The 21,529-nt window shown below is 37.8% G+C and overlaps 1 protein-coding gene and 1 pseudogene across 7 annotated transcripts; one reads left to right on the top strand and one right to left on the bottom strand.

The window, feature by feature from the left end:
* Positions 1 to 1,583: 1,583 nt before the first annotated feature.
* LOC110762189 (TMV resistance protein N-like) lies at positions 1,584 to 6,581 on the top strand. Of its 7 annotated transcripts, none has more exons than XM_088246061.1 (6): positions 1,584 to 1,785; positions 2,151 to 2,706; positions 2,969 to 4,040; positions 4,177 to 4,452; positions 4,537 to 5,625; positions 5,717 to 6,581. In XM_088246061.1, exons 2-6 carry the CDS (start codon positions 2,204 to 2,206, stop codon positions 6,326 to 6,328), a joined length of 3,552 nt encoding a protein of 1,183 aa, XP_088102187.1. In that variant the 5' UTR covers positions 1,584 to 1,785; positions 2,151 to 2,203; the 3' UTR covers positions 6,329 to 6,581. The 7 variants fall into 7 exon arrangements, with proteins under 7 accessions (XP_088102187.1, XP_088102182.1, XP_088102186.1 ...); XM_088246056.1 differs by having other exon boundaries at positions 1,904 to 2,706; XM_088246060.1 differs by having other exon boundaries at positions 1,584 to 2,032; positions 2,184 to 2,706.
* Positions 6,582 to 17,609: 11,028 nt separating this feature from the next.
* The window catches only part of LOC110762175 (cytochrome P450 78A7 pseudogene), a 49,493-nt pseudogene continuing 45,573 nt past the window's right edge, over positions 17,610 to 21,529 (bottom strand).

The raw sequence follows: 21,529 nt of genomic DNA, 5'->3' as shown, positions 1-21,529 counted from the left end.
AATTTTTATTGAAACTTTGAAGAATGTTTATTCAGTCAATTATCTATTAGTTTATCACAAAAAATTGGAAGGAAATGCGTTGCATGATGGGTTAACTGAGTTAAGTTGATTATAAAGAGAGCTAACAAACATTGTGAGTTTAGAAAATATGTAATAATTAATAAAAGAAGATTAAACACACCATAATCATTTATATATAATAATATACTACAATATTTTACACTTTATACATTGCATGGTAAAATACATGAGTGACTTAGTAACACACAAAGTTCTTATGAGGTTCAAATTTTTTATTTTTTATTTTTTATTTTGGTGAGATGGGGCCAAGAAGGCCATAACCAAATTTTTCACTATCATCATCATCTCTATATGTAGAGTAAGTGTATTGTGAAGAGTAGTCATCAAATGATAAACCCCCAAAATAGTTTTGCATATAATTGTTCAAAACAAAACAATATAAATTACATATTTTAGCATATTATCACAGAAACATAAGCAGCATTGTGGTTAAGGCATTGGAGGAGTGAAATGGCAAGGGTTTGAATACCCTTTGTGTGTGTGCTCAGTGTTTTTTTTTCATTACATCGATATTTTCGATATTTTCAATAATATAGCGATATTACAACGATATTTTGACAAAATATTGCTGAAGTGTGAGCGAAATTATCGATATCGATATTTTCCAATATTATTGATATATATACAATATGTGTATGGATACGTTCCGAAATATCCGTGATTCGAAAAAACGATAATATCCTCTATATTTCGTCGCTATTATCGATATTTTAGACTATGGATGTAACCATGTACATATCAAAATCGTTCATGTTCGTATTGATGACGTGGAAGGTAAGTGACACCCCACATCTCCAATGACATTGTGACACGTGAGTAAGATAAAAAAAAATTTCATTGTAAGTTAGAAAGATGGCAGCTTCTTATTTATGGCCAATGAGACGGAGCTTGCGAGCGGAACTCTTTTTGGCATCATTCGCAATGAGAGAAGAGAGCATACGCAGTGAAGAAGAGAGCTTATATTTCAAAGTAGGGTTAATCGTTTTATTAGTCCTTGAACTTAGACCCGATTTGCATTTGAGTCCCTCAATTTCCAAAATCATTCCCGTGGTTCTTTAACTTCACTTTCATTAAGACAAATGGTCTTGTCGTCAATTTTATTAACTTTTTCTATTAAATGTAGGGGCAAAATGGTATTTTTATATTAAAACCAAAAAAATGAATAAAAAATCATATCTTTGAAATAACAATAAAAGAAAATCAAATAAAAAACCAAAAAGAAAAAAAAAGTTTGGGAGGAGTAGAAATTGGAATAGAGGGGGAGAGAGAGAGTTTATTTTAATTTTTTATTCATATATTTTAATCAATTTAATACAAAAATATCATTTTGCCCTTGCATTTAACAGAAAAGTTAAAAAAATTGACAATAGGACCATTTTTCCTGACGAAACTGAAGTGGAAAGATTACGGAATGATTTTGGAAATTAAAAGACTCAAATACAAATTGGATCTATGTTCAAAACTAATAAAACGATTAACTCTTTAAAGTATATTAAAGGTTAGACAAGCACGTAGCTTCCTCGACCATAGTTTTGTTTTGTCCGCTAGATCGAAGGAGGCTTCTAGATCCGAATGAGACAGGCGCCCCGAGTATGTTCGTTTTTTCTGTTTTTTATATGACCCCGCCTCGCTTCCTCACCCATTGACTTGAACATCTGCATACTAGAATCCCAGCAAGGCGGTTGTGTTTCTCTGGTCGCTTAAGTTGAGTTCTTCTCTATTCTCTAATTTTGCTCACAGCTATTTATCCCATTTGTATTTAATCTGCCCTTTCTGAGTCTAGGGGTTGGCTGAAGTCTAAATTTGGCTAATGTAATTTTAGGTTTTGAACATTTGGGGAATTTTAAGAGTCGGAGAGATTGCAATTTGAAGACGTAGTATATTGAGAGCACCAGGTCTCATGTATGAGCAAAATTATAAAATTGAAGACTAGGTCAACTTTTGCTACTTGGTATAATTTTGCAGATCAATTTTTATTTTTTGGTGGGTAAGATTATTTGATTTTACTAACAAAAATGATTGAAGCGACTCAGCAAAATTGCTTCTTATAATTGCACTTTGTCGAGCAGATTGCTTTGACACCATCTCTGGTTCGTTGGCAGAATCGAGAAACTAGTCCCAAATGGAATTGACAACAAAGAGATCCTGTTCATCACCTCTTCCTTCAGCTCGTCCATGTAAATATGATGTCTTCTTGAGTTTTAAGGGTGTAGACACCCACAAGGGTTTTACAGCCCATTTAAATGAATCACTGCTACGTCAAGGAATTAAGACTTTCACTCGTGACTCAGAACTTCTAAGAGGAAAAGAGATTCCTGCACAATTCTTATCTGCAATTGAAGAATCAAGATTTTCCATCGTTGTGATCTCTGAGAATTACGCTAGTTCAACATGGTGCTTGGATGAACTTTCAAAAATTCTTGAATGCTCTCAAACTAGAGGTTCAGTTCTACCAATTTTCTATAATGTGGTTCCTTCTGTTGTACAAATGCAACGGGGGATTTTAGCGGCAGCCTTCGATGGCTTTGAAAAAAGGTTTACGAATGACACTGAGAAGGTGGTGCGATGGAGAGCTGCTTTAAAAAAAGTGGCTAGTATTACTGGGTGGATTTCAGAGGATAGTTGGTAATATTAAATTCTTTCTTTCGTTAGATTGTGCAATTTACTTGATATACTCTTGAATTTTATTTTGCTTTTCTTTTTTTCACCTTTCCCGTCTCTTTAATTATTTCCTGTTCTGCCCGTTCAAATCTTGGATTCTTGATTTTACCAAAAATTCATCCAATAGCCTCATACTAACTCTTGCAGCATCTTCACTTCATTTCTTTTTCTATTTCTTTTACTCAAATTCGATCACATTGCTATCACTTTCTTTTCTTCCTTGTAGCGATGAACCACAGCTCATCAAAGAAATTGTTGCATGCGTACTATCTAGAGTACATCCTGACTCTCAAGAAAAGCTGGTTGGAATTGATTCAAGATTGGAGCAACTGGATTTGCTTTTAGATGCAGGGTCAGAGGATGTTCTCTATATAGGTATATGGGGGATGAATGGAATAGGTAAGACAACCATTGTGCAGATGCTTTACGAGAGAATTCTTCACAAATATGAAGTCGCAAGCTTTCTTCGCGGTGTTAGAGAGGATTCTGAGACAAATGGTCTAGTCAGTATACAAAAAAGCCTTTCCAAGAGCCTTTTGAATAGAGATACAGAAGATGGGGGCATTCATGAAGAAGCCATAATTAATAAGTTAAGCCAAAAGAAGGTTCTTCTCATTCTTGATGATGTGGACCATATAAGTCAGTTAGAAAAATTATGCGGAAATCAAGATTGGTTTGGTCCAGGGAGTAGAATCATTATTACAACTGTAAATGAACAACTGCTAATTGCACATGGTGTGGAAAGAAGATTTAAAGTGCAGGAGTTAAATGAAGATGATGCTCTTAAACTTTTTAGCTGGAGAGCCTTTAAAAGAGATTATCCGGATAAAATTTTTACAGATCTGTCAATAAGTTTCTTGAATTATGCCAAGGGACTCCCATTAGCTCTTAAAGTGCTGGGATCATTTTTGTATAAAAGAGGTCAAGATGCATGGAGCAGCGCATTGTATAAACTGAAGGAGGTTTACAAGGGAGATGTTATGGATACCCTTAAAATAAGTTATGATGGATTAGACGAGCAGGAGAAAAATGTTTTCGTTGATATCGCATGCTTCTTTAATGGAAAGTGCAAAGATCAAGTAGTTGAAATACTAGACAATATGGGCTTTTGTTCGCATAGTGTTATGGATGTTCTCATTGAGAAGTCTCTGTTGACAATCTCAGATAACAAGGTTTGGATGCATGATTTGTTACAATATATGGGATGGGAAATTGTTCGTCAACAAGCTACAGAACCTGGCAAACGTAGCAGGTTGTGGAATTCTAGGGACATGTTTCATGTATTGACCAATGATTCGGTAAGAACTTATATGGATATACAAAGTATAGATAAATCTAGCAATCAACAAAATACAAAACAGACGATTGATAATAGTAATCTTGTTATCCTTTATTATGTTATGCAATTCACTTGTTTTTTTTGTTCGTTATTAGGGGACCAAGGCAGTTGATGGCATTTCCCTGGACTTGCCTGGATCTAAAGAGGCACAGTGGGATTCCAGAGCCTTTCCTGAGATGGTTCCTCTTAGATTTCTTGAGTTTCGTAATGTTCGCATTCCCCAAGGCTGCAACCGTTTTTCTAATTCCTTGAGGTTTCTCGAATGGAGTGGACATCCTTTAAAATCTCTCCCAACAGGTTTCCAGCCGGAGAACATTTCCGAACTCAGCATGCATGATTGTAGCATTCAACTGCTTTGTAATGGAAAACAGGTGTTTACAACTAAAGCATAATTGTTTTTTCTTTTATTTTTCTAAAAAAATCTAATTATTCTTCATTTCTTGTAACTCATGCAGAATTTTTTCGGCTTGAAAGTCATCGATCTTCGTCATTCTCAAAATTTGACAGAAATCCCAGATTTTACAAGACTCCGAAATCTTGAGAGATTATGTTTTAAGGGATGTAAACGTCTAGTTGAGATTCACCCATCCACAGGAGTTCTCAAAAGGCTGATTTCCTTAAATCTTGAAAATTGCAGAAGTCTAAAGAGTCTTCCAAGTCAGATTGAAATGGAATCCCTTGAAAGTCTTATTCTTTCTGGTTGCTCAAATGTTAAAAAGATTCCCGAGTTTGGGGGACGTATGAAGCATTTGTTGTATATTTCCTTAGATGGGACTGCAACTGAAAATATACCATTGTCAGTCGAATGCCTGACTAAACTTTCTTCTTTGGATATGAGAAATTGCATAAATCTTAGTTGTCTTCCAAGTACCATCGGCAAATTGAAGTCTCTTAAAAGTCTTGATGTTTCTGGATGCACAAAACTTGCCAGATTGCCTGAAAGCTTTGGGGAACTAGAGTGTTTGGAGAAGATTGATTTAACTGGAACTGCTATTAAAGAATGGCCGTCTTCCGTTGTCCTTTTGAACCTTAAATCATTACTTTTCCGTGGACCAAAAGGACCGTCACGACAACCGTGGCATATGGCTCTCCCTTTTCGATTAAGGCCAATGAAGAGCCGTCAGCATATGAATTCCTTCTTGCCTTCTCTATCCGGGCTTCGTTCTTTAACTGAATTAGATCTAAGTGATTCAAATCTTGTTGAAGGAGCAATCCCGGCTGATATAAGCTGCTTATCCTCTTTAGTATCTTTGAATTTAAGCAGAAACAATTTTCATAGTCTTCCTAGAACCATTAGCCTACTTTCCAAGCTTGAGAACTTATACTTAAGTGATTGCAAGAGTCTTCAACAGCTTCCAGTACTGTCATCATATATAACTTTAGAAGTAACTGCGGATGGTTGTACTTCACTCAAAACGTTGCAATATCCGTCAAATTTGGACAGACTAAAGTCCTCATCTTTCAATTTCATCAATTGCATTGGCTTGGTTGACAAAGAAGGCAGCAAGAAAATAGCATTTATTATGCTCAAAAGATACCTTAAGGTTCTCTGTCTCTCTCTGTTTTTCTGTGTGTGTGTGTGTGTGTCTCTCTCCCTCTTTCTCACTGTTTAACACCGTAGTGTATATTGTGCAGAGAGTTCCATATCCTGGCGATAGATATGAAATTGTAATTCCTGGAACTGAAATTCCTTCATGGTTCAGCCATCAAAGAGTGGGGTCTTCAGTAAGTGTACAGCTAACTCCGCGTTGGCATGATAATAAGTGGAAGGGATATGCTCTGTGCACTGTTTTTCAAGTATTTGGCAGTGGATGGGAGCTCAATTGTTTTTTGAAAGTCAATGGGAAAGAACAGTATCCTGCGCCTCTATTAGTAACTAATGTCCAGCCTTTGTCAGATCATCTTTGGCTACTGTACATCTCTCGTGATTTAACATTTGGGAATGAGTGGCAACACAGCTGCAATCAGTTAATATTTTCATTCAAGAGCTCAGGCCCCGGCTTGGTAAAGAAGTGTGGTGCCCGTTTGGTGTATGAACACGACGTTGAAGAGTTCAACAGAATGTTGACCCATTCCAGCCGCACAATTTCACCTTATGAGGCTACGAATGTCCATCATGATGAAAACTCTACATCTGTGCAAGGTGCCATTGTCCAGCCAAGTTACAATCACAGTGAGTGGAAAGGACTATATGGAAGTAGTAGTTTTCATGAGGAATCAGAATTCAAAAGATTTCGAAGAATATGAACAGTTTTGATCACTGGATGCCCCTAAATAGTCTTAGAGGCTAATATGGTATGATACTTCTCTCAAGATAGTCTGTCAGTCACAATCTCAATTTCTGTGAGCCAGTAGATGTGTTTCATAATTTTTTATGCTAACATTTTATGTCTCTTTTCTTTTGTGTTCGGTGTTTTTTTGTTTACTTGTGAAAATATACTACCTTTGTCAGTCGAACACCTGACAAGACCTTCTTTATTAGATATGAGAAATTGCATCACTCTGAATTCTCCTGTTCTCAAAAGGTTTATTCCTTGAATCTTAAAGATTGTAAAAGTCTAGAGAGTCTTCCAGGTCAGTGAAAAAGTCTAGAGAGCCAGTTGATGTGTTTCACAATTGTTTATGCTAACATTTTATGTTTCTTTTCTTTTAAGATTATTCATCAAGTGGAGCATAGCTCAGTTGGTTGAGTTCTTTTACCTTCATTCATGTGGGCAGAGGTTTGGAACCCCCATGCAACCTATGAATATTTGTATAAATCCCCTTCCTCTAATCGCTTCTACTAAAAATAAAATAAAAAGATTTATCCATTATTTTACAAATAAAAAATTCAAATCCGAATAAAACACGAAATGTTCAAATGCTCAAGATTAATACTCAATCAACTGTATTCAACATGATTGTCCAGAGTCGTATTCAGCCGCACTTGGATTTTGGTTAATCAAGAGAAACTCGTGTAATTCAGACATGATTAGGTTTATAGTAATGCTATTTGGACACACAAGATTGACCACATTGGCTGACAGCTTTATGTTGTAGCTGATGTGATCATGCCATGTCAATTAATAAATATTACCATGTGGATTTTGTTTTTATAAATTTCTCTTTTTAATAATTATTAAAAACTACACACAAAAAAGAAGAAGAAAGAAAACCCTAGCGTCCCTGGACTCTTCGTCTCCAATGCTCCCTTCTTCCTCTACCAAATCTACCCATCCCAATCCTCCATTGTTGTTGAGATTTGGAGTTTTCTCAATAAAATAGAAATTAAAAAACCCTAGTGTCTGCAGCCTCACATCGATTTATTATTATTATTTTTAAAATAGTAAATTTGACTCGTCCCCTTCAAATTAATATTTTCTTACCTACAAGCTACAACCCATCATTTTCTTTTTCTAAAAATAAAACCCGATGACTAGGATCCAACTCATCAACTTTCCTAATCAAGCTTAATGTGTTAATTTGTTATATTTTTGAAATTCCTATTATACCCTTGATTACATTTTTAATGTGATTTGTTTAAGATATTAGTTGCAATTCAATGCCGATTAATTGTGTTTCAATTTTGTATAGATTCCAGGGATTTAATGGGTCATTTTTTTCCGTATTTAAAAAATAATTAATTAAAGCTTCGTGTAATTACTACCATATGGTTTGAATATACTTGTTCCTATAAAAAAAAAAAACAAGAATATACTCTTCTTTTTTTTTTTCAAATTTGACTCCTTGATCAATTCGTATTTTAATTTTCAAATTTAATAATTGTTATTGTTTGAAATTAATTTGTTCAAAGGGAAATAACATGTTGCTCTCCATTTAACCCCCTATGTGTTTAGGTACATGAATTTACCTACATTTTCTCTTTTAAATAATTTACCTATGGATAAATAATGTATGTATATTTTCTATAAATTAGTGTGTACCTATTTTTAATTTATGAAAAATGTACGGAAATTTCAATTACAAATTTTAATTTTTTTAGTAAATAATATACCTATATTTTAATATGTATATATTTATATTTATATTTTTTATAGGTACATTATTGGATATGTAATTTACAGAATTTTTTTTTGGTTTGCAATTTTAGGGGGCGATATGTTAAAGGGAATTGCAACCAAAAGAAATGGGGTGCTTGAAATGCTATTAATAGGTAGTATTAATTACAATTAAGGTAGTCAATGAAATGCTTGAAATAAATTATAAATAAAATATGAAGTCTGGTAGCAACAATGTAAAAACATAGGAATACTATGACCTTTTATATCATACTGGTCATTTAAGTTTAAAATTGGATTTTACACATAAAATTATAGAGTGATAGGTATATGTCTAGGAAATAGAAAATATAGGGACCTATATTAGACAAGCCCATTAAAAAAACACCAAACACAGGACAACAAAACAATCAGCATAAGACATATACCAACACAAGCGAGATACCTCCGTTGTTTTATTTTCACCCAAACTCCCTCTTGAAATTCCAGAATCAGAAAACCTCTGAAAGCCAAAACATATTATGACATCTGCTCCACATATAGTAATTTACTTGGACGACATTCCTTCAATTCAAATAGCCATAGAAGCAAGAGGGTTCTTCATCTCACATGAAAGCTTCAACACCTCTGTTAACGGATGAATTTGTACCTAACGGATTAAGATATAGTCACACACATAACACAAGTGTTTTGAGTGGTTCACCCATAATGGGGCTACATCCAATATAGCTTATAGCTTTGTATTTGTATTTGAATATGGAGATTACATTGTACATGAGAGAGAGATATGGGGAGAGAGACTCGAGAGCTCTAGTAGAAGAGAAATAGAAAGCTTGGGAGAGCTTTGGACAGCTCTTGGAGAAGTGAAGAAGTAGTAGCTGATCCCCTTGCTTAGAGGTGGTGAGCTCCCTTTTATAATCCAAGTTGGAGTAGACAAGGTTGATTGATGGTTGGGTCATTTGCATGGCTCCCCTTAATTTTGGGTCTTGGGCATTGAGAAGGCATTGGGGGGGCATGGCTAGCTATTCCTTGTTCGGTGGGATGTGACATATGACAAGCAAGTGTTATCTCCCTTAATTGGTGGGATTTGCTTAAGGGGGAAGGTGAGGTCAACATGGTGTCAACCGAAACCCCCAACTTCACAGCTGAGAATAGCTTCTTGACTGGGGACTTTCAAGTAAAACCAGTGTCTGGCCAAGCCGAGCACATATCTGTTGAAGGTGGTGAGGCTGAGCCGAGCACATATCTGTTGAGGTGATGAGACCGAGCTGAGAACATATATGGAGATAATATTCCTTCCCTTTAACCATGGCGAGACATATTGGAGACGGTGTGGCCGAGCCGAGATCATATATGGAGATAATATTCCTTCTCCTTGACCATGATGGGACAAGATGAGGGTGCCGAGCCGAGCACATATATTGAGATAATATTCCTTCTCTTTAACCATGGCGAGACATATTGGAGATGGTGCGGCCGAGCAGAGCTCATATATGGAGATAATATTCCTTCTCCTTGACCATGATGGGACAAGGTGAAGAGTGTGCCGAGCCGAGCACATATATGGAGATAATATTCATTCTCTTTAACCATGGCGAAATATATTGGAGATGGTGTGGCCGAGCCGAGCTCATATATAAAGATAGCAATGCCGAGCCAAGCAAATATCACATAATGTTATGATGCTGGTGTTGTATGTAATGACTTGATGACGATGTATGTCATGCCACAACGGCGAAGTATGCCATGCACTGGTGGCGATGTATGATGTGTCATGGTGGCGATGTAATGAAGATGTATGTTATGACATATGTTGATGATATGACAGACACACACTCTATGGTAACCTGTTGTAAGTGGCGTTTGAGACAATTACCATCCGACCCGATGTGATGTTTACAGCCCCCACTCCGAGCATAGCGGGACATGATGGAGATAATGAGGATGAGATGAGCACATATTTGGAGATTTTTTTTTTTTTTTCCTCTGTCTCTTTTTAACCATGGCGGTATTTTCATTGTCTCTCTTTAACTATGGTGTTGGAGGTTTGTTGAGGTCAATATACATGGTGTACCCCGAGCCCCCAAGTTTCTAGTTGAGAATTTGTTCTCGACTGGAAACTTTAAAATAAAACTCCTTATTTGGCCGAGCTTATCAACCTGTGCCTTGGTGAGGAGAGTTTATGTGGCTTGGTGAAGAGAGTTTTTGTTCCTTGGAGAATCAACCACGCAATGTGGTTGGTCATGCAACGTAGTGGTTGGCCATGCAAGATGGCAAGGTGGTGGATGACCATATATACAAAGTGCTTGGGTCATCCATGCGACGTGGTCCGGTCGGTCGTTTAACGTGGTGGGTGGCCATGCAAGTTGCTCGGGTTTGCATGCAACGTGGAGCTTTGCCATGCAAGTTGCTCGGCTCCGCATGCGACGTTGATGAGGTGGTGGTTGACCCATCAAGGCAAACAGCCACCCATGAAAGGTGGCAAGGTGGTCATCTGGTGCATCTTTGACAGGTTAGTTATGCGAAGTGGTGGATGACTAGACAAGGTGTGGCACCGAGCGGAGCACAAGATGCGATGATGTTATAGTTGGTGTGAGCAGAGCCGATGGTGGTGTGCTATGCCACGCCGAGTGTTGTTAAACTGAGCACACACGAGCAAATATTACCAATCAAAGTGTTTGCCAGTTCCCAAAAAAGCGGGTATGACGAACATCATAATATTGGTGCAGTGGCAATTAGAGCCAAATTCTAGTGTGGTGTTCAAGGTATAACATTATTAATCATATAATAATATTTGTTGGGGGGGTGGGGGGCGGTGGGTGTGGTGAGACATATAACGATTGACCCCTTACATGCAGAGGAGAGCCCGTGATGGAAAGTCTGACTATTGGTTGCTTCGCACGGCATGGTGTATAATAAGTCATATATTAATATAGGATTTGTATTATTTTATTGCCATTGGCCTATGTTAGTTACAGGCCAAGTTGTGATGATCTACCCCAAAATATCACGAGAATGACTTAATAATATTATAATTAATATTGATGTGGATGTTGTATAGGATATTGACAATATCACATGCATATCACTACAAGCAGAGATGAGCAAAGTTATAATATTGCTGTGGGGGATCACTGTGTGGTGTTGACCAAAGGAGGTGATGAGTTTAACCAAGGTCCAGTTACCTTATGGCAACATTGCTAATAAATTATAGTAATCAAACAATGTTTTTAACCACACAGCAGTAACTTGAATTATTAATGAAGATATATTCTTATCTTTTTTGCAGGTGGCAGTGGCGGTGAGACTTCGAGTCCATGTTGTCGTCGAATGACCATACTCCTCATTGGGTCTTGCTGGTCGGAGCTTGGTGGTTCGACAGGTGCCGCGGTGGCTTGCGCTGGGTTCCGAGCTAATTCGTGCAAGTTCTCCAAGTCATCCCTCTTGGTTTTGGTTTTCCTCATACAACCAAGCCTTGTCGTGCTTGCGAGAGAGAGATGTTAACCAAGGCGAAAAGAAAGTTAGGTTTGGGTTTGACAGAGAAAGTCGAAGAGAGAGAGAGAGAGAGAAATTAACTCTGTATATTTCTGTTATGAAAAACTGTTACAATCCTAACTGAACTTAAGCAAAGCTTAATCTGGTGTTTATATAGCTAACAATCTTTCTTCTCCTCACGTGTTAAGCACATGACTACTCTCCAGCTTATAGCTCAGTTTTCACACCTCAGCATCTATACTGTTAACACCCCCCCCTCAAGCTCAGCTGGGGGAGAGCCAAGGCTGAGATTGGAGCAATGTTTTATGAATATTGGGCTGTGAAGGCCTTTTGTCAAAATATCAGCAACTTGTTCATCTGTGGGTATGTATTGAACGATGAGATCTTTACTCTGAACACGCTCTCTAATGAAGTGATAATCCACATCCATGTGTTTAATACGAGAATGAAACACGGGGTTTGTACTAAGAGCTAGAGCAGACAAGTTATCACTGTGCAAAAGTGGTGCTTCAGGAACTATCATATGCAAATCGCACAAGACCTGCCGTATCCAAGAGATCTCTGCAGCATAGTGAGCAAGAGAACGATACTCTGCCTCAGTAGAGCTGCGAGAAACAGAAGTTTGTTTCTTGGAGGACCAAGATATAGGGTTTGATCCGAGAAAGACCACATACCCAGTGGTTGATCTGCGTGTATTGATGTCGCCAGCCCAATCTGCATCACAATATCCTGATAGACTCATGGATCCTGGAGCAAACGTGACACCAAACTTCAAAGTACCTTGCAAGTATCTGAGGATTCTTTTAACAAGGCCAAAATGAACATCTGTAGGACTATGCATAAACTGGCAGACAGTGTTGACTACAAAAGCAATGTCGGGTCTGATGAATGTCAAGTATTGTAGAGCACCAACAATACTGCGAAAGAAGGTAGGATCTGCAAGAAGGATACCTTCATCTCTTAAGACCTGATGATGTGGTTTATAAGGGGTGCTACAAGGCTTACAGGTATCCATAGAAGCCTTTTTTATGAGATCTCTGGCATATTTGGCCTGATTAACAAAGATTTTACCCCCTGAATGGTATTGCACCTCAAGACCAAGAAAATATCTGAGCTTTCCTAGATCTTTAAGCTCAAATACTTCACCAAGAGCTTGAATAACATATGTCACCAGTGAGGGATCGGAACCTGTGATTATTATGTCGTCTACATAGAGTAATAAGATAATAACAGCAGACTCAGTTTTCTTCACAAACAAGCTGGGGTCAGAGTGTGAAACTGAGAACCCTAAGGTAGGTAAATAGCCCGTGAATTTCGCATTCCATGCACGAGGAGCTTGCTTCAGGCCGTAGAGGGATTTTTGAAGCTTGCACACATAATCAGGATATTGAGAATCGACAAAGCCTTGAGGCTGCTTCATGAACACCTCTTCTTGAAGCTCACCGTGAAGGAAGGAATTTTTCACATCCAACTGCCGCAATTCCCATTGAAAATTGACAGCTAAACCAAGAATGAGTCGCACAGTTGTATGACGTACCACAGGACTGAAGGTTTCCTCATAATCCAATCCATATTCTTGACTGAATCCCTGAGCAACTAATCTGGCCTTATAGCGAGAGATAGTGCCATATGCATTCCTTTTGATCTTAAAAATCCATTTACATCCCACAATATTTGTATCTATGGGAGGAGGAACAAGAGTCCAGGTACCTTGCTGATCAAGAGCTTGAATTTCCTCAGTCATGGCTTGTTGCCAAGCTGGATGACCAAGAGCTTGTTTAAAATGCGATGGAGTGTCTGGTTCTGTAATAGAAGTTAACTGGGTATGAAAACTAGAAAATTCTGGAAAATGCTTGGGTTGTACAATTCCAGACTTGGATCGAGTCTACATAGGGTGACTATTCATAGAGTTTGCATGATGCACCTGCTCATGAGGGTTTGCTGAACTAGCCATCGGTGAAGATGAAGAGGCAATCCCTGAGCAACTAATCTGGCCTTATAGCGAGAGATAGTGCCATCTGCATTCCTTTTGATCTTAAAAATCCATTTACATCCCACAATATTTGTATCTATAGGAGGAGGAACAAGAGTCCAGGTACTTTGCTGATCAAGAGCTTGAATTTCCTCAGTCATGGCTTGTTGCCAAGCTGGATGACCAAGAGCTTGTTTAAAATGCGATGGAGTGTCTGGTTCTGTAATAGAAGTTAACTGGGTATGAAAACTAGAAAATTCTGGAAAATGCTTGGGTTGTACAATTCCAGACTTGGATCGAGTCTGCATAGGGTGACTATTCATAGAGTTTGCATGATGCACCTGCTCATGAGGGTTTGCTGAACTAGCCATCGGTGAAGATGAAGAGGCAAGAGGAAGTAGAACTTCTAACTGTGCATCTGTGAAAACTGGTAGCATCTGATCAGCATGATCCTGAGGCCTGGAAGAGGAAGAAGAAGTGGATAGAGGACTTGATTGTGTAGAGGAAGGGAGCACCGCTGAATGAGAGACCTGGGTTTGAGGCATGGAGGCCATAACAATAGCAACTGGTGTAGATTTCATTGGTGTATATTGAGAGGTGGAGACTGACTGTGAGGACTGAGTTTGAGTTGAAACTTGATTTGGCTTATAGGGAAACACATTCTCATTGTGTATAACATGACGAGAAATGACAACCTTCTGAGTTTGCATATCATAACACAATACTCCCTTATATCCCATGGAGTACCCCAAGAAGATACACTAATGGGATCTTGATTCCAGTTTGTGAGCATTGTAAGGGCGCAGCAAAGGATATACTGTAGACCCAGAGACTTTGAGAGATAGTACATCTGGATGGCTACCAAACAGCTTACAATAAGGAGAGAGCATATTAAGAACTCGACTTGGCATGCGATTGATCAAGAATGTTGCATGATTCACAGCATAAAACCAAAAGGGAAGAGATAACCCAGCTGTAGTTAATAGAGCAAGAGTAGTCTCAATAAGATGTCTATTCTTCCTCTCAGCCAGGCCATTTTACTGAGGTGTATAAGGACAGGAAAGCTGATGAAGGATGCCTTTAGAGGCTAGAAATTCTTTGAACATGTGACTATTATATTCACCACCACCATCGGATTGTAGAAACTGAACTTGAGCTTGATAATGAGTCACAATATAGGCATGAAACCTTATGAAAACAGATGAAACTTTTGATTTATTGATCAAGGGAAATACCCACATGTAGCGTGTACAATCATCTATAATTGTGAGAAAGTATCTATAGCCACCTAGGGCTGCAACAGTTGAAGGACCCCAAACATCTGTATGCAGCTTAGTAAAGGGTGTAACACTAGTGCTAGAAGAAGAAGAAAAAGGCAATTTGTGCATTTTGCCTTGTAAACAAGAATCACACATCTCAGTATTTGAATCTACAGACAAGGGGATTTTGGAGACATTTAACATGTGACGAAGAACATCATTGGAAGCATGGCCCAGTCGAAGATGCCACAGCTTGGTTTTGACTTGTTAACCCAAGAGTGCATGAGTTCTTGAAGTCCCTTGTGCTGGAAACAAATTTGAGGCTTTATTATCTAGTGCGTCTTTATTTGCTATGACAGACGTTGAAGAAGTGAAGGGTGACTTGTGAATCTGAGAAAGTTGAGAATGAAACTGTGGGATGGGGTAGAGCCCTTTGTCACTCTGACCTTTGTACAGAATCCTGTGAGTGTGCTTGTCCTGCACATATATATGATACTCATCAAATATAACAATGCAGTTGTTATCTTTACAAAGTTGATAGACAGATAGAAGATTGGCAGCAAGTTTAGGAACATGATACACTTTATTTAAGTGTAAAGTGCCTGGTAAAGCTGATAAAGTAGAATGTCCAATATGGTCTATGCTCAGACCTTCCCCATTGCCTATAGTGATCTTGTCTTCAGACGAATAAGGGACAGACGCTTGCAATTGATGTACATTGGGTGTCATGTGGTGGGAAGCCCCACTGTCTGCTATCCAAAGGTCATTTGGAGTATAGTGAGAGGACATATTGGCTGTCATAGCCTGAAGTGATTGTGGAGGAGCAGAGCCTTGGTATGCAAAGTTGGCTCGGTGATAACAGTTCAATGCTATGTGCCCTTTCTTGCCACAGATTTGACACTCAAGGATAGGTGTGGATGAGTTATCTGGAATCCTGTAGTAGCAGTTTGGAGCTGTATGACCTCTCTTGTTGCATATTTGACACTCAGGTATGACTTGAGATCTGGGGGCAGAAGAGAACCTTGGTGAAAACCCACCTCTGTGGTTATTGTTATTATAGAATCGACCATTGGTGGAGCCTCTACCACGAGGAACAAAAGGAGTGGAAGAGCCTGAGACATTATTAGGCTGGTAGGATGAAGCAGAGGAGTCTGATGACTGATAAGATCCATGAGAAGTATTTGTCTGTGACTTAGCCCCAATAAACCCCATAGGAATTGAAGTCTGAGAGTGAGCAGTAATGGTACCAACTGTAGAGGCCGAACCCTGATTATGAGAAGCATCTTGAGAGTGAGAAGATGAGCCAATTTCAAATGGACTGACGCTCATTATTCCGGTCATAGAATGATTCATTGTTAACATTCTGGATTCAATATTCTTTTCAACAGACAGTAATTGGGCTCGAAACTCCCTAAGCAAAGAAGATTCATTGCTAACCTTGCACAAACTGCTGGTTTTGCTAAGTTGGAGAAGAAGATTGCACAAATGAGGTATAGCTTATCTTCCTAAATAGATCTAGGATTTCTTGAGCTTGCTTGTGTTCCTTTGTAAGAATCTTCTTTGCTTAGTGGATTACCTGGTTGGTTGATGACCCCCAATTTTTCCCAGTTATGGGTTTCTGGGTGAACAATTTCTGGTTTGTAGCTCTGTAATTTTCTGGGTTTGTGTTCTTGATAGTTGACTAGTCATCGCATGATGTTCATGTATTTCTGGGGTTGTGTTCTTGCGGTTGACTAGTCATCATTATCTGTTGTTTGTTGTTTACTTGATTATGATGTTTTCACACACTTTCACCAGAATTGTTGCTAGCACAAGAGATGCCTAGATTGACGGGTCCTTTTGAGTGCCTAGGTTGTCAATAGTAATCTTCTAGGCTTGCAGGTACAAGTTTGTATACTCTGTGTGTGTTCTTGGGTATAGTTTTACATGACTAGCAATTTACTAGTCATAAGTATGTTTGGTCGTGGTTTAATGTGTGTGAAGATTGTTGTGTCTGTTTGAATAGCTTGTAATTTTACCTCTCCTCACCTAAGTACCAATTACAGATTTTAGTTTCCTAGTCTGTATCTCCTCATGCAAATAATCCTCTGTAATTGATTTTAGTTTCCTAGTCTATCTCCTCTCAATTATGCAAATAATCCTCTGTAATTGATTTTAGTTTGATTTTAGTTTCCTAGTCTATCTCCTCTCAATTATGCAAATAATCCTCTGTAAGATTTTAGTTTCCTAGTCTCTATAGTTGAGGATTTCGTCCTGATTCAATATATTGTATTATTTTCATTTTCTAATATTTATAATATTTTACTTTAATTTTTAATTATTTTAGTCTAAATTGACTGTTTTAACCCTAATTGCAATGAATGGTCGAGTTGAAAGACCTAAATGCAGTGAATGGTCGAGTTGAAAGACTTAATTGCCTTAAAAAATGTTCGAAGACCAAATGAAATCATGTATGAGTTCATGGAACGTTGAAGTTAAAAACCCAATAGTATAGATGTAGCTAGCATTTGCCTTTGTCTCAAACTTAACAAACACAACTTTTTATTTTTTATTTTTTTGTTCTAATTTAACAAACACAAATTTCAGCCAAAGGGACACCAACGCATCTAGCTAGCAGCTGAAACACCAATTTTTATACATAATTATGGGTAAACAACACAAGCTAGACAAACCTTAGCTGCTTTTTTTTTTTTTTTTTTTTTTAATGCGAGCTTAGCTGCTTTATTCTTCACTAAAACTCACTCACTCTCAACATATGCCACATTGGCAAACCTATGAAAAGCCATAACATCTTATACAATATTTGGCTCCTTATTAAACCATTACTCTAATCACTTGAAAGTCGTCACTCCTTTTCATTTCGAACAGCCACAGCAGTGAGAGGGTTCTTCATCTCACATGAAAGCTTCAACACCTCACTTAGATCAACCGGGTTACTAGCCACATCTTCAACCCAATTGAAATGGTGCACCAACTTAGCCACCCAAAGGCTCACTGTCACGAGTCCTAGGGTTTTACCAGGACAAACCCTACGACCTCCCTTCATGTCTGTGTCAGCACCACCCTCACTCTTCAAGAACCTTTCTGGCTTGAACACCAAGGGCTCTTCCCATATGTTTGAATCATGGGTGATGGCTCACATGTTGACCATGACGGTGGTGTTTGCAGGGACCACCATGCCGTTGTTGAGTTGGATATCCGAACGTTGACAGCTGGGCCCACGATAGGAGGGGCCCAGGTGGGTGTAGACGTAGAGTCTCGTTAACCACAGCTTGGAGATAGGGTAAGTTGGCCACGTCTGCTTCAGTGAGAACTTTCTTTCCCACAACTAGGTCAAGTTCATGGCGAAGTTTGGCCTGCACATCCGAGTTCAAAACCAACTCAGCCATGACCCACTCAGTCAAAAGTGCAATCGTATCAGTTCCCCGGAATATCATTTCCTGCACAGGAAAAAAGCAAAGTTTGATGAATAAAATCAGTATATAAATAGGAATAGTTAAAGAGTAATGTTACAAACACATACTAAATCACATGATATTCAGGGAAGAATCCAGGATTTCAAAACTCGGTGGGCTAAATTTACTTTATGTACGCAAGAAATTTCAGCAGTGAAGGCCAAATCGCACCAAGTTGGACTTTAGAACACGTGTGAGAGAAAAAAGAGATACACAAAATAAAAAAAGAGAAACGAAGGAAAAAAAAAACAAAAGAAAAGCAAAATATATATATATATATATATAGGAAGAAGAGACTGTGGGAAAAAGCTCAGTTCGTAGTAGATCCAAACCATTAAAAAAAAAAAAACAAAGGAGAAACAAGGGAAAAAAAACAAGAGAAAGGCCGGAAAAACAAAAAGAAATAGGAAGAAGAGAGAAAGGAGGAAAAGAAGAAAGAGAGAGAAATGAAGAAAATAAGAAAAAGACAGAGCATGGGTATTGAAATTTTTTTTTTTAAATGCATGGGCTATAGCCCATACAACCCAATAGCTGGATTCGTCCCTGATGATATTGCACTTCTCTAGAGGTTTGGCCATTTCTGTAGAGTGTTTTTTTACTATGTACATTTATTTACTACTTTATTGAGTACATCTCTAATATAGGTGAGATGTATTTACATAAGTTGCTCTCACCTCTATGAGTTAGAAAGATGGTTGGCAATGTGGTAATAAAAGTGTCGTATAATTATAGGTTTATCGATTTATATAAGTGGGTCATGGTTAGCAGTGGCGGACCTAGACTTTCGTTCATCTGGGGGCCTTAAAAAATTCAACCAATATATAATCAAACAAAAAATATTTCAAACTTTGAATATTAATAGCATTGTCTAATAAGTAAATTTACAATTGTCCTCGACGACTTTTCATATTTTGAAAACGTTGCATAATAAGCTCATTATCAATACTATTAAATATGTATTTTTCAAGATATACTACCAAACAATCATTCATCCATTGGTCTCCCTTAGTAAATGTGCAAGGTAACAACATTTTTTGTACATATCAAATGTCACATCATATATATAGTCATCTAATATAATAATAAAAAATTGAACAAAACTAAAGAGTATTGAATTAGAAAATGTATACAAACCCATAAGACGGCCACCATGTCATCCAGCTCAAGCTTCTCCTCTCCATCCAAAGAAAGCAAGACATCAACAAAATTGGAGTTATCATGAACCCTTTCCAATTTATCAAGTCAGTGCCCCTCAATAATTTGCACAACCACTTTTCTAACTCGAGGAACAAGCGATGCACATCGATTCTTAATACGAAAAGGATCATAAAAGCTGCTCAGCTATGGGAGACAATCAGACCAATTGAAAGCTCCCAAAAGCTCAAACCCTTCTCTAACAATCTCATGCAACTCTCTGGCTTCAGCATTATTGCATGCAACATCATACCTCTTACCAATTAATCTACAGTAATTTAAATATTGTTAAACATAGAAGAGCTTTGGCATGCAGTAGACTCCGAATTAATCTAGAGCACAGATACCTAAAGATTGTCTAAGAGTGGCAAATTGATGATTATCTAAAGTTTTTGCAACAAGACATTTAACATCCAAATTCTCTAAAGCAGCAGGTTCATGCACAACATTAGTAGAGGCAAACATACAGTTATGATTTTCCTTTTTCCTCCAAACTAACTTTGTCTTAGTGGACGACAAACAATGAAAAGAAGATAGCTTGGATAAGCAGTTTACCTCTTTCATAAGATTTGAAATCTTATGTTGGATACTTACTTTTCCACCCATCACATGAGAATTTGAACGAACAAATTCATTTCGAAGCTTATTGCATCTTGGTCTTATATGCCCACGCGTTCCACAAAAGTGACAAATTGGAATGAATTTCTTGACTTCATGAGCTGCAGAAGTTCAATAGGTGAAGAGGATTTGGCAAACTTTGTTTTAGACACAGCGAAAGACTTATTACTTGGTTCAAATCCCAAGCCTCGTTTGTCCCCATCTCTTCTTCCCATGCTAATCATCTTGTCAATTTTTTGTACACCAAATATTGGTTAAAGAAACAATCCTTTCCTTTATATTTTTAAGTTCAAGTTCAAGGGCTTTGTTGTCAGAAGTCAGAGATGCAATTAATTTATTCTGATCAGTCAATTTTTTCTGCAAAAACATCAATTTTTCTTTCATACCTGCACTTACCTTTTCGGAATCTGCATCAGGGGATTGAAACTCGTTTGCAATCCTGCAATTTTCCAGCTTCAGCACGGCAATGGATTTTACAAGCTCTTCATTTTGTTTGCTAAGTTTATGAGAAACAGCCAACAAATCATCATATTTGATCATGATAAACTCAACATCCATATCTTCACAATCATCATCCTTCTTCATTGGTTCATCCAAGCATACAGTCGTGATAAGCGCAATGGCCTTCTCATTATTTTCAGAGTCAGAATCACTGTCACTCCAAGTAGTATGCATTGCCTTATTCTTGCCATTCTTTTGTTTCTTTAAGGTGTTGGCACATTCCGAAGATTTGTATCCATAACCTTCACATTCGAAACATTTGACCTTTTCTCTTGAATTCTTTCGTTCATTTGACCTACGAAATTTAGACCCACCATCAGTATAGTCAACAAATCTATTATAGAATTTATACCTTTTGAATCTCGAATCCTTGGATCCCGATTCTTGAGAAAGTTCATGAATCGTCTTGTGAGAATCGTTAATTCCTCATCACTGCAATCTTCATCGGAATGCCCATCATCTTCTTCATTCACAACCTTGAAAGCAACACTTTTGCTCTTTTTAGGAGCTAGATGTTTCATCTCATGAGTTTGTATGGACCCTATGAGTTCTTGAACTTTCAAGGTGTTCAAGTCACGGATCTCTTCAATAGTCGTGATTTTTGGTTGAAACCATTGAGGCAAGGATCTCAAAATCTTTTTCACAACCCTATCTTCTAGAATTTTTTCACCTAAACTTGAACAAGCATTCACAATTACACAAAGTTTAGCATAGAATTCATAAAAAGTTTCATTCTCATCCATCATGAGTGTCTCAAACTGTAAAGTGTGCATTTGAAGCTTGGCTCCCTTGATAGTATCTGTTCCTTCATAAGTAACCTGCAAAATATCCCAAGCTTCCTTAGAAGTATCACAACCAGATATATATTCAAATTGATCGGAAGAAACAGCAGTAAATAAAGCATTTAACCCCTTTTGATTATTAGTGCTATGTGTGACTTCTTCAGTGGTCCACTA

Source organism: Prunus avium, chromosome 8 (genome assembly GCF_965620075.1).
Source record: "Prunus avium chromosome 8, drPruAviu1.hap1.1, whole genome shotgun sequence".
In the NCBI taxonomy this organism is placed as follows: domain Eukaryota; kingdom Viridiplantae; phylum Streptophyta; class Magnoliopsida; order Rosales; family Rosaceae; genus Prunus; species Prunus avium.
This window is presented reverse-complemented; position numbering and strand designations above follow the sequence as displayed.

Coding starts and splice junctions, on each gene's coding strand:
- LOC110762189 (XM_088246061.1), top strand. CDS start 2,204: ATGGAATTGACAACAAAGAGATCCTGTTCATCACCTCTTCCTTCAGCT. Junction 4,041..4,176: donor ATGTATTGACCAATGATTCG/GTAAGAACTTAT, acceptor GTTCGTTATTAG/GGGACCAAGGCAGTTGATGG. Junction 5,626..5,716: donor TGCTCAAAAGATACCTTAAG/GTTCTCTGTCTC, acceptor TATATTGTGCAG/AGAGTTCCATATCCTGGCGA.